The sequence below is a fragment of the Micropterus salmoides genome, unplaced genomic scaffold (genome assembly GCF_014851395.1).
Source record: "Micropterus salmoides isolate LMB-PRFRI ecotype aquatic unplaced genomic scaffold, ASM1485139v1 Ms_hic_scaffold_3, whole genome shotgun sequence".
Taxonomy (NCBI): domain Eukaryota; kingdom Metazoa; phylum Chordata; class Actinopteri; order Centrarchiformes; family Centrarchidae; genus Micropterus; species Micropterus salmoides.
The window spans coordinates 470364-483105 of NW_024042261.1; the positions used below are offsets into that span (position 1 = coordinate 470364).

Genomic DNA, 12742 nt, shown 5'->3' on the forward strand with positions numbered 1-12742 from the left:
AGTCAGGGAGTGTTGTTAGCCTAGAGGTTCAAGAGCTGGGTTGTGATTGGAGGGTTTTCACGTTGAGTTCTTCGCTGGGAGAATGTGGGTGGGGAAAGCGGGTGAGTAATACTCTTCCCTCCCTGCAGCACTTCAGTTGAGTTACCTTTGAGCAAGGCACTGAACCGCCCAGTGCTTGTGTAAAAGTAGAAAAATTTGATTATACAAGAAGATGATAAATGTTGTGCAGTGAAATGCTGGGAAAAGCAGAGTGCTCCATTGATACACTCCAGATAAATTCATAAATTAAATAAAGGAAAAAAGAAGGAAAGTCTGTTTTGCACTTTCTCTTTAATGAACATTTACAGTGTGTCTCAACCTGGTGGCATCCCCCTGCTCCCTCCATCCCTCCCCTTAAGCTGCCAGAAGTAGAGCAGACCAGGTGTACCTGTCTAAACTTGCTGTGTAATTTGTGGATTAGCAGATGCCTCTAATGGCTAAAATCATCAGAGCTTTCCCTCTGCCACAGAGGGGTAAGAAGGAAAAAGACACAGAAGCAGAAAAGTAAGAATGAAGGACCAAGGGTGAAAACCATCAGCCTTCTGTGATGAATCTTGAAGGAGCAACTCAGCTATCCTAAATATGTAAATGCTCCGTATTTGTATAGTGCCTTTCTTTGCGACTACTCAAAGCGCTTTAACGCTACATCGCATTCACCAAACACATTCATTCACTGAGCTGAAGTGCTCAAACAGAAACCAACATTCACACACTGGAACAGCCACCAGGGGCAATTCGGGGATTCAGTATCTTGCCGGAGATTGAACTGCCAACCTTCCGCTTAACAGGCAACCTGCTCTTCCTCCTGAGCCACAGCAGCCCCAAATGATCTCTCCATAAATTGAGTAGGCACATATTTGTGTGAGTGGCAGACCCTTTTCACCCCATCAACATCTCAGTACTGTCAACACTTTAAAAGCTCTTCTCTAATGTGTTTTTGTCATTTTGCAGTTACAGCCTTTCCTCACCAGAAAAACGTATGTATATGTCGATTGGACAACAGCTTGTTACGATCCACATTTACTTTTCTTGTTAGGCCGCGACCTCCCTCCCTTCATGGTAAATGAAGAAGTCAGTGGATTCTAGTAATATATCTAAATAAAGAGTCTGTGTAAGGAGGTGGTGAGGGTGGATGAATGTGTCACGAGAGTTAAGTGACTTAAATAATACTTATTTGAACCCAGACCACAATCTAAACCTAACCAAGTAGTTTTGTTGCCTCAACCTTTCCAAACTATGGCCATTTCACAACATTTACCACGTGTTAAGTGTCATGTGGCTTAAGTTGCGTGATTTATGTAACATACTTAAGGTCATGTACGCCTGACGCTGGACTGGTACCTGCTAATGCTCGTACATTGATTGACTCAAACTATTTTGTTGTTTGGGAATGAGGACTTGTTGCCAGTTACCACTTTTGAACTTTGAAAAACTTAGATTTAGAGCTGAAATGATTAGTTGTTTAATTGATGCATGTACTATTTCATTCAATTAATGGTTGAAGTAAATTTTGAATAATTGACATTGTAGACAAAACATTAGTAAGTTGGCAACAAATTTAATTATCAATTAGTTGGTGGCGTCATCAGGCAGTAGTGACACCACTTACTGGAGTGAATGAGGGTGGGATATTTCACTCTTAACTCAGCCAAAAACGCTGTGAACAGTTGGGACAGTTCGGATTGGTGGACACACCTCCTCCACTCCAGTGCTCTACACCGGAGCCCCCCAGGGATGTGTGCTCAGCCTCCTCCTGTTCACGCTGTACACTCACGACAGACAATTCACGACAGACAGCACCATCATCAGCTGGATTTCAAACAACAATTGACTTCATATCAGGGGGAAATTGAAAATCTTCTGCAGAGCAGACACATTTTTCTGGGGGAACCACACTTCCAGTTCAATGTAGTGAGTCCCCGGGACCCACAGAAGATTGTATATTTGTAGCTCTTTATCAGTACTTTTGTTGGTTCTTTTTTTTATGTATACACTACACATGTTTAAGGCTGTTAAACAGGTGTATTGATGAAGTACTGGTTTCTTACTAACAGTAACAAGCGTAGTTCTCGTCAGCTCGAGGTAATCTTGGAGTTATCTTCACTTCATCACTCTTCCACCGCAGCTTCTCTGCTGTTCGCTGACTTTGCTTCATCTGTGTGTTTGTGTAGGAGCTCAGCCCCGACAGAAAGCAGGATTTCTAAGATTTCAACACAGATTTGTTATTCACAATGTTGAATGTTCCCGTGCATTCCCCCATATTTCCACCATTGAATATTTGGTGGAGTTGGTGCTTAATAATACGGAAGTGCCTGAAAAGTCAAACAAGAATGAATGCCTCATGTCAGCCAATGTCTATCGTTCATGGGAATTAATCCCAGCATGGCATGGCTCCCTTTGTATTTTAATATAGATTTAATAGGAGGCAGAATGTATTTTCTACTCGCACTGTAGATTTATGTGTAGCCAACACATGCCTCATTTGTCACTGGGGGTACTGTAATTTGTCCTGCCACATGTATTTAGCTTTTACACAAGGGCTGGGCTTTTCTATTTTTTTTTCTGTACAAGTAACAGTACGATACCTGAATTTTGAATATGATACATTTGACACCATATTTTGAGAAATATAAATATTTCCTCCTACAAAGAGAAATATTTTCAAATGCTATCCAAGTTCCTAAAATACTGTTAGTTGCAGAAAAACTTCCGCTCAATAAGAGTCCAAAAATGGCAAAATTTTAAATCTGAAACTATCTATTAAAAGAAGTAAACACTATTACAAAAACTTTCAATAGTTTTCACTATCCAGTGCTTTAGGCACATTTTGTTCTGACCAAAAAATTGTTGAGGTTTGACATCCAACCCTAGGTACACGTATTCCTAAAGATAACACAGATTTAGTTTTTGTCATGTGTGAAGTCCCCCTCCTCCTGAGAAAAACTCAACACAGACACTGACACATTCCTGATGGCACAAGGCATAACTTGTTATGGAGGCTGTTCGCAGGGCTGTGTTAAGGTGAATCCAGACACACACACTGGGCTGTGTGCACCAAGAGGGGCAGCGCTGATTTAGGGCATTACTCAAACAGAGAGAGAGAGGGGGAAAGAGGGAGAGCCTCCCCTGACTGCATTAGGTGAGCCTCCAGCCTTTGTGATTCCTTTTGATCAAATCTCTGTGAAAGATGAGTGTCATGCCCTCTTCCAGCCAGCTGTGAGGGGACTGCCCTGTGACTCTGAGGGGGTGAACGTGTGTGTGTGTGTGTGTGTGTGTGTGTGTGTCTGCATGCGTGAAAGAGTATGCACACCTCTGTGTGCACGCGCGCGCGTGTGTGTGTGTGTGTCTGCATGCGTGAAAGAGTATGCACACCTCTGTGTGCACGCGCGCATGTGTGTGTGTCTGTGGTGTGTGTGTGTGTGTGTGTGTGTGTGTGTAGGCTAGGGAGGGAGCAGGCAGCTCCTGAGGTGAGAATGCCGAGTGGGAGGATCTCATTCCAATCCCCTGTGCCCAGTTTCAACACACACACACACACACACACACACACACACACACACACACACACACACACACACACACACACACTGAACATCTTGAGTAGTTTAGAGCCAGTCCACGGCAACATTAGAGGAGAGAAAGCAGAGGAGGCGTGTGTGTGTGTGCGCATCTGTGCAGTGAGAGTAAAAGCACGGCGACTACTTCTTCTCTTTTTTGTGGAGTGAGTGTTGGTGGCTCGGTGTGTGTGTGTGAGGAGACAGAGAAGTACATGTGTGTCTGTATTGTTGAAGGAGATGCTGCTGGGTGTGATGGCTCTTTTGCATTAGTGCTTGTGCGGACAGGAGAGTTGGAGCCAGTTGTTTTGTGGGACTCGCGTGGAATGGCAAACTCTACGGTATCCTTGGAAACATCAGACTAAATGACAATGGCTGAGGTAAGAGAGACGGCTTTTCACTGCTATTCTCTGTCTGCTCTGGTTCTTCTTACACACACCGCCTGCACACATAATCAGGATATATTGAGTTTATGTAGATCTGAGTGACAGACAGGGGTAGCACAGACTTTTATTTTGAGGTGCACAGATTAGGAGAAATATAGATTTGCATATGCTACTTTATGTGTGACAAGACATCAATAGAAACATTGATATAGAGTTTAGTTTTGCTGTGATTCCAGATTCATGTTGTATTTATCTACATTTTTACAAGTTGTCAAATAGTGATCTATTAATCTGGGTATCGTTAGAGCTGTTTGATTCTAGCCCAAAAACCCAGGTTATTTATCAGAGTTTCAGAACTACACAAAAGTGATACTTTTTTGATAACTTACTTCTACAAGAACTTTGTCTAAATAAAAACAGTCTCAAATTGGCAATTTTTTAATCTAAATTAGAAACTATCAAACAAAGAATAGGTGGAAAAAATCTGACCGTTATTTAGAGCCAGTTTTTGGGAAAGTTTTTAGAGGCTGACATTTCTGTAACTTTGAGTCGCTCTCAAACACTTGAAATCCTTCTGTGATTGATGGAAAAAGCGTAATGAGAGTGTCTTTGCCCCAGTCAGTGTGGACGGAAAGTGTCCTTACATGCCTTCCGAGGAGCCAGAGGCAACTCCCAGTAAACAATAACAGTAACTTAACCACAGACAAGTCAGGCTTCCCGGTCAGTAGTATTTGATCCTCTTCTTTTGATTCATTCAATTCTATGAACTTTATATTTAGCTGTTTTATCGTGTCGTATTATATTTTATCCTGAACACTAATTAATAAAAAAAAGAACCAGCCTCCAGTACTTACCTGGACCTGTTTTCCATCCACCCGTCTGTAGTTTGGGAAACATGGCAGCCTGGCCTCCTGTAGCCTCCTGGCCACTGGCCACAGCCTATTGGAATGTAATTTAAGAGCAGATTAATGTTTTGTTGCAGCCATAATGTAACAATTAGCTGAGCTGTCTGTGTGGTGGTAGACCAGACTGTTCTCTAATTGTGTGTGTGTGTGTGTGTGTGTGTGTGTGTAAACAGTGCTAAACAGTTGTGGTTTATTCCCGGTTAGATTACCGCTTGTTACAACAGAGAGGAGCATCCAAAAAGACTAGAGTGAAGAAATTAGATTTAATGAATGAAACCCATGTGGAACAGATACTGACCAGGTGAAAAAAATGATTGTCAATTATTAATGTTTCAGTTCATTGAAAAAGGGTTAGTTACTCACTTTTGTATTGATTCATTGTTTTACCACAATTTGTTATTAATAATTATAAATCTGAGAATCACTTATTTTTCCAGACTTTGTAATGTTATTTGCATTGATACATTATATATATATATATATATATATATATATATATAAAATCAGTAGTTTAAGGTATGTAAAATAGATTAATAGCCGCCAATAGCCACACTGTCAAACAAGTTAAATAGAACCTTAAATATTTCAGAGCAGAGATAATTCAGTTTTGTATAAGCTATTATTTTACAAATATCAAAAGAATAAAAAACTTGATCATAAAACAATCAGAACCTTTAACATGTATTTATTGAATTTTAATCATGCTCTGCCATAATTTTGGCATGTAAAGTGTGTTTTTCTTCCTCACATTGTGTTCCTCTAACAGGTTGCCTTTTTTATTTTCTGATGAGAGAGAGGCCATCACTCCAGCAATCCATGAAAATGATTTAGATGTAGTTTTTGTGTGTATGCGCGTGAAAGAGAAATGTGAGTTGAATGCTGCTCTGTGGCTTTCCTTTAATACACTCATGTTCTATCTCTTTATTCCTGCTGCTATATCACTCTAACCATCTTTTGTTTCCTCTTTCTACATCCATTTTTTGGTGTTTCTCTGTTCTCCTTTAGTGCTGCAGGGCCCCAGGGCACAACGCACAACACACACACACACACACACACACACACACTCATAGGGCCCCTACTTGTCTTTACAGGGTTGCACTTCACTTTGTGTGTGTGTGTTTATGTGTGTGCGTGTGTGTCAGCAGTGGCAACTGTAGCCTGCCAACCTCGTCAGCTTCATTAGGTTCATGATCAGGTCCATCCATGAGTGAGTGAGTGTGTGTGTGTGTGTGTGTGTGTGTGTGTGTGTGGGGGGGGGGGGCTGGGGGGGGAATCTTCTCTAGCCTTTTACCCCCTTCAGCGTATCCTCGAGCTGTGGTGCGTCCCTCCTGGCCCCTGCCTAACTCGTTCACACCCCCAAACTCCACACACACACACTGCAGCCAACCCTTGCATCTGCGTCCGCCACCAAAAGGCTTGTGAGGATTTGTCAGCCAGATGTGACAAGATTGTCAAGAGGCAGGCGAGGAGAGAGGGAGATCTGATATTAATCAGAGCGTAGCTGGGAGCCAAACTCTCTCAGACTCGGTGTACTAACATGTCCCCCTCATTTTCTCCCTCTCTGAGCCAAACACTCCCTCCGAGTTCCTAACAGGGAGCCACATACCCCCACCCCACACAAGCTCATTGTCTTTTAAGATTTTCTTTTCCTTAAAGAAGCCAACCATTTTCTCATGGATATTCAGGTAATGACTTCCTACTTTTTGTAGTGTGTTTTATGTGTGTGTGCTTTCTTGTGATTGACTGCTGGATGAGTATGAAATAATAAGTTTTTCACGGTGTCTTTGGGCTGTATGGACTCTTAATAGGCGCAAACACAGCCTGTCTCTACTTGCACTCGCCCAGGCTTCTCCTAGGCTTGTCTTCTCCTTCTCAGGTCCAATGCGTTGTTAAATGTTGTTTTTTTTATTTAAGTGTATTTTAAAAGCTATTGCTCACATGGAGTTTACTTTAAAGGAAGCTGTTAAATGAAACACAGGCTGAATTGCTTTGCAGTTGAGGTAAAACGTTAAATATTTTATGTAAAACTTGATGTAATAATCTCAGAGAATACCAGAAGTGAGTGGTTTTTATCTGGTGTGTGAGTGTTAAAGTGCTTCCTCTTTCTTAGTGGAGTGACATTAAATCATAAGCTGGGGCAGGATCACGTTGCCTGCTGAGCAGCTCATGTATCGTAACCTCACTTTAACTAACACTTGTCAACAATTAACATTTTATTACCTTGCTGTCACATACACAACTTGGTCCAAGACGTGATTTATTCATGAGACTGTATTCTTTGCTCGTACTGCGCACAAGCACACACTCTCTTGCACACACGCGCGCACACACACGCAGGCAGTGATCAGTGGTGGGGCCAAGTGTAGTCAGTGTAGCTTCAAGTTTTGGTGCTCAGGTGGTTTTATTGGTGAAGAGTCTGCGTTTTGAGCAGGATGTCTGAGTGGTACCAGGAACACTGTCCTCCCACTAAATTCCTGAGTGTTTTCTGTGTGTTCTGACTGGGATAAGATATTTATTTCCTCAGCATGTGTGTGAGTGAGAGTGTGTGTGTGTGTGTGAAAATTGTTTTTCGCTGTGCCGCAGTTTTTTTTTTTTGCTTAGAATTTGGCAGCTATTTAATTTCAGTGTCAGTTTGGCTCTTTTCCATGTGTTTTAAGTTAGTTGGATTGAATGTTATAAATATTTCCAGCAAATTTAAAAGCCGTTGCATTTTATGTATTTTTTTATTATTATTACTGATTAATCTGTTGATTGTTTTTACAGTTAATCACATGTTTCCAAAACCCACTATTTTTTAAATAGAATTTTTTTTGTTTGCAAAATCTATATAAATGCTATTTTATAATAATATAGAACATAACAAAACAGCACGTTCTCACATTTGAGAAGCTGGAACCAGTAAATTTTTAACCTGAATGAATGATTTATTGAACAACTGTTTGACTTGTCAACAGGCTGCACTAACGCAGCTAACACGCTTTATAAAGGGTTTATAAATTGTAACAAACTGCCATATTCATAGTTAAATAATCATTTTAATAAATAATTTATTTCAATTATAAACTATTAATCACAACAACTTTTGGGTTGCCAGGTTGGGAGGTGGATAAACACCAGCTAAAAATTTGGTGCAACCTGGAAATGTTTCTTATTAAGGTCTTATAATAGATCTATTACGCATTAGTAAATGATTACTGATTCATTAATAAATCCATTAGCAGTAGTTTATAACTTATTATCCATTTATAAAAGTAGCATTAGTTGAAAGTCATATCTAGTAATTTTATGAACACGTACATGGGGAAAAGTGACATTATGGAAGCAGGTAATAGTGGTTTGCAAAAATTCTAAAAAGAAGAAAATTAATAATAAGTATAATAATTATAATAACATTAATAATCACAATCTTAACTTCCTATTAGGTGTCAAAATTATGTATGTGACTTGTTTTCATCGTTTAATTTGAACCTTCAGTGAATCTGTGCCATGGAATTCAGTGATCATTTATATTTCCCACCAGGAATACTCCCACTTCCTTTATTTCCCCTGTGCCGTAATTGTCTTGTTAACTGATTAATGGCTGATGGTAAAATCTGATCCACTCTCACTTGGCCGTCAGTCACCCTCTGCCTCAGAGCTGCTGATATCCCTGTTGTTATTCACTCTTTGGCATCAGCACCGCTTGTTTCCCCATTGAGTGTCAGTTAGTGCCTGGCTGCTGCTAATTGATTAGTTTTCCACTGCATTAGGCCAACAAGTCCCCGTCCATGCCCGAACTGTCTCTGTCCAAGCAGCTGTTCATTTCTGCTGGGTCTCTAAAGCACCGACGCCATTCCGGACATATGGCAGGATTTTATTTTAAGAGCCAGAAAGGACTATTTCATTTTATTTCTTTTGTGTGTGTGTGTGTGTGTGTGTGTGTGTGTGAAGGATGTTGTGGCTGTAACCCAGCAGTGGGATGAAGATGATGTTCCACTTTGACCAGACATAACATAGCTAAGTTTTTTTTGGTGTTGTTTTTTCCTGTTTCTGTCTTATAATGCTTACTGTTTTTATGCATTCTATATCTGAAGGTCACTGCATGGATTCAAATTATTTAAGCTGTTAATATCATTTCAGCATTGTTTGGTAGCACAGAGTGGACTAAGAAAGCAAATTCAGTCATTTCGTGGAAACACCTGGGTATGAATTTATAATAATTTTGTCATAGTTAAATCCAGTACAAGCATCACCGGTGTATTGCGTGAAGAAAGAAAGATGTTTCATACACACATGCCGGCACATCAGTGTATGTTATAACTCAGGACTGGGTCTTCATGGTATACAGACGCTGTTTTTATGATGTCCCTGCCTTCTCATCACCTCACTCTTTTCGCTTTTCTTAACCTCACCTTCTTCTCTTTAACTTCCTTCATGGCCTCCATCTATCCATTCTACACAGCCTGACCTCTTGGTGTACAGTCTCTCAAACAAGATGCCTCTGACTGCAACATATAGACAGACACTGAGGGACAGAGGAGTGGTGGCAGAATTGAGATATACACATGGAGACTGAATAAGCTTTTACATTAAAGAAAAAAATGATGATTTGCAAAAGCAGTCCTGCCAGTGCCATACAAATCCATATGCATATAGAAACTATAGAGATAGTATATATTCATAGTATCATGAGCGGAAATTGTCATTTATAAGATGTATTTTTATTCTATGACATTCCCAGACATTTTAAATAGTATAATTCTTAAATCCTATTTTTGCTTAAATCCACTTACTAGCTTATTCCAGGGCTTTCAACCGCATTTCAAAGTCTTCATCAACAGGTGAAGTTTGCTCAGTTGTGTAGTCATCATCGCTAAGACCTACCATTTCATAACTCTGAGATGGGGTTGAAAGCTTTGGGAAAAGCTAATAATTGGACCTTAAGTTAAGAGTCAAAGTCAGATTACTATTTCCAAGGTCAGGAAAGAATGCTCACAGATGAGAGAAGCTCTGAGTTGATAAAACTGTTGATACACTCGTCTGTGCACTCACAGGAATAAACTTTACAAGCAGCAGTGAGGAGATTTTGTCTTTATGGCTTAATGAAAGGTGCTCTGACTCTCTTGGAGTGTCCCAGTTCCACAGTACATACCAATTTGTTTGAATGTGTGTATGGTGTTCACACTGGAAAAGTGACACAATTTGGTATAGTAAAAAAAGTAGACTAAAATCACAGATTAATAATAGAGCAATTTAAACAGAATTTTTAAATTTTGTTCATGTTTCAGTTGAAGAACCCCTAACTAAAAGTGTCATTTATTCAACTTGTATTACTTATATGCTAATTAGATGCATGTGTAATGTGTTCAAGGTGTGCGTAGAGGTGGTGAGGTTGATGTGTGGCTCCACTGGTGTACATCACTGATATAAAGAAAGCGACATTGTGTTAGCTTTGGCTTCAAAACCACCGACCCGGCCGCTTCATTCTGTGCAATTAGTCTTCTTGTCATCGGCTTCATTGATGCGTAAGAACAGCCGTGGCTTTGTTGTGAGAACAGTAAAGAGAAAGAGATATGCAGGGGGGTCACCTGCCCTGAGTTGCTATAGTTCTCCTTCTCCTTTCTTTCTCCTTCTTCTTCTCAGGAACTAATGAAATGAATCGCTAATTAAGATAAACAACCCAGAGCACACTGTGCATTGGAATGTGTGTGTGTGTTACAGGCTGGTGAGTGAGCAGGGGCACCTGATTAAGATGTATATTAGAGGGAGCAGCAGCAGGAGGTGGGTGTGTGTGCACCCACAGTGGGATGGGATTAGCCTAATTGGGCTGTGTTGGTTCTTGGTGCTCTGTAATGATGGGATTATGTTGCTGAGAGATGAGCACAGGGGTTTTTACACCTCACCACTGTCCGGAGGAGGCTGAGCTAGCCAGCCAGAGATAAAACCTGACAGAGAGGGCGACAGAGAGAAAAGCAAAGCAAATGGATGTCATGGGACTGAAGGCCGGAGCTACCACGCTGTCTTTCAAGGCCAGGTAGCTGCCGTCGCCTTCATCTCGGGTCAGTTTATTCATCCTAATAATGAAGGGTTACTGTAAGGTGAAATTATGTGATCCCAGATCTCAAGGACAAGCCCAGCCCCGGGCGCAGAACTAAGCGACTGACTAAATGAGAAGGAGGAGGCGACCCCTATCCACCCACCCACATTTTTCCTCTTTCTCTGCTCATAGAGAGGGAGTGAGCTCCAGCGAGGAGCTAAGCATGCCGCTCATGTATACTAAAACCCCAGTGATCATGCATTATAGATGGAGAGGGAGAGAGGTGGTGTAGCGTAGCTACTCTGAGGTTTTCAGCATGTAGCACTAACAACACTGGCTTTGATCATAAATCTGAAGATGCTTTTCCCTCAGTTCCTGGTGTGTAAATGATTTTTTTTTTCTTTGGGTCCAAGGCAGGGAGAGGGGAAACAGCGTCATTTTTAGTATATCAGTGCACTGGAGTCTTCTCTGCCAAGTCAGCAGCTACCCTCGAAACTTTACTCATTACTGCCATTAACTCCTCACTTTGAGTCTCTGTGTCAGTCCACTTACTCTAGTTTTCTGCATGTTTGTCCTGAAAAGATAAAACCCATTATCAGATGAGCTGATGGACTGAGTCCCCTGACCTGTGTGCGTGTTTGCCTTAGGCATTGATTGACTGAAATGGTTTTGGTGATCCAGGTATATCCAAGACCTTTCCTTACTGTAGAAAGGAACTGCCCTGCAAAACTACTGACACACACACACACACACACACACACACACACACACACAGCTGTGCTAATTCTGCTCTCACAAGGCAAAACAGACAAGTTGTGATACACAGGGGAAAGCAAAATCACTTAAGGCAATCATGCCCTTTTCTTTCAGTTTCCGTGGGCAACTTGACTGTTGTACATTTTTCATGTAGCTGTGTAAGTAACATACAGCCACGCACACACTTTTTCCTCGACAATTAGATGAGAGGGCATATTTTCTATTAGTGCCTTTAATGGTGCTTTCCTGGATATATAAAAATCTGACCACTTGAAAATATTATACTTTTGGAATAATACAAAATATAAAAACATCTTTGAGTCTGGATTTTAGAAATGTGCTCTGTGGATGGAAAATGGAACCTTTTACACTTGCCTGCTCCACCAGCGTCTTAGATTCTACTCAAAATATCAAGGTTTACAACATGTCTGGCTAAATGTTGGACAAATGTGAACAAACTGATACAAGACAGCTACAATATTTTCAATTTATGAATTAGTTAGCCATAAAGAAAGAGTCCTGGGTTTGAATAGTTAAGTAAAAATAAGCATCAGCTACATCATGAAGGTGTTGGAAGAAGAAATACTGAACATATGTGTTTTGGACTGATTCAAGAAACATAGGGGAAATTTGGGTTGATAATCAGATACAGTGGTACTGTGTGTTATAACAGGCATTCATTTTCTTGTGTTCTCATTAAAATAAAGAAAATCTATGTTTTTTGTGTTATCAGGCTATCTGCTGCACTTTGGTGAACTGTAACTGTGACAGCTTCAAGCCTGGGAAGCTGAAGAGGCGGCAGTGTGAAAACTGCAAGCATGGCTGGGTAGCACACGGTAAGAGCTCACTGCAAAGTTTCTACTGGTAGTGCGAAGACACTGAACTGAGGCTCTTTTCAATAATAATCTTTATTATGTTAAAATTAATTCAAACCTTTTCACAGACCACTAATATTATCTAGTCTTGCAAAGAGCTGGTTTCCTTTGTCCAGTCTGGTTTCTGAGAGAGAATTTGTCATTTCTGATCTGAATGCTTTGTATGTAGGTCTGTATAATGTATACATCTGTATGTGATCAGATGAGGTCTGAT

General features: G+C 40.6%; 1 protein-coding gene across 3 annotated transcripts in view; it reads left to right on the forward strand.

Moving 5' to 3' along the window:
• The window catches only part of bnc1 (basonuclin 1), a 55923-nt gene that overhangs the window by 35137 nt on the left and 8044 nt on the right, over nucleotides 1–12742 (forward strand). The window contains exons 1-2 of one of the 3 annotated variants that reach the window (XM_038693162.1): nucleotides 3667–3970; nucleotides 12387–12489. In XM_038693162.1, coding sequence (XP_038549090.1) covers nucleotides 3956–3970; nucleotides 12387–12489 — 118 coding nt within the window. In that variant the 5' untranslated portion in view covers nucleotides 3667–3955. Of the gene's footprint in view, nucleotides 1–3666; nucleotides 3971–6539; nucleotides 6567–12386; nucleotides 12490–12742 lie in introns of those variants that run through there. The other 2 variants (XM_038693163.1, XM_038693164.1) reach the window with 2 other exon arrangements.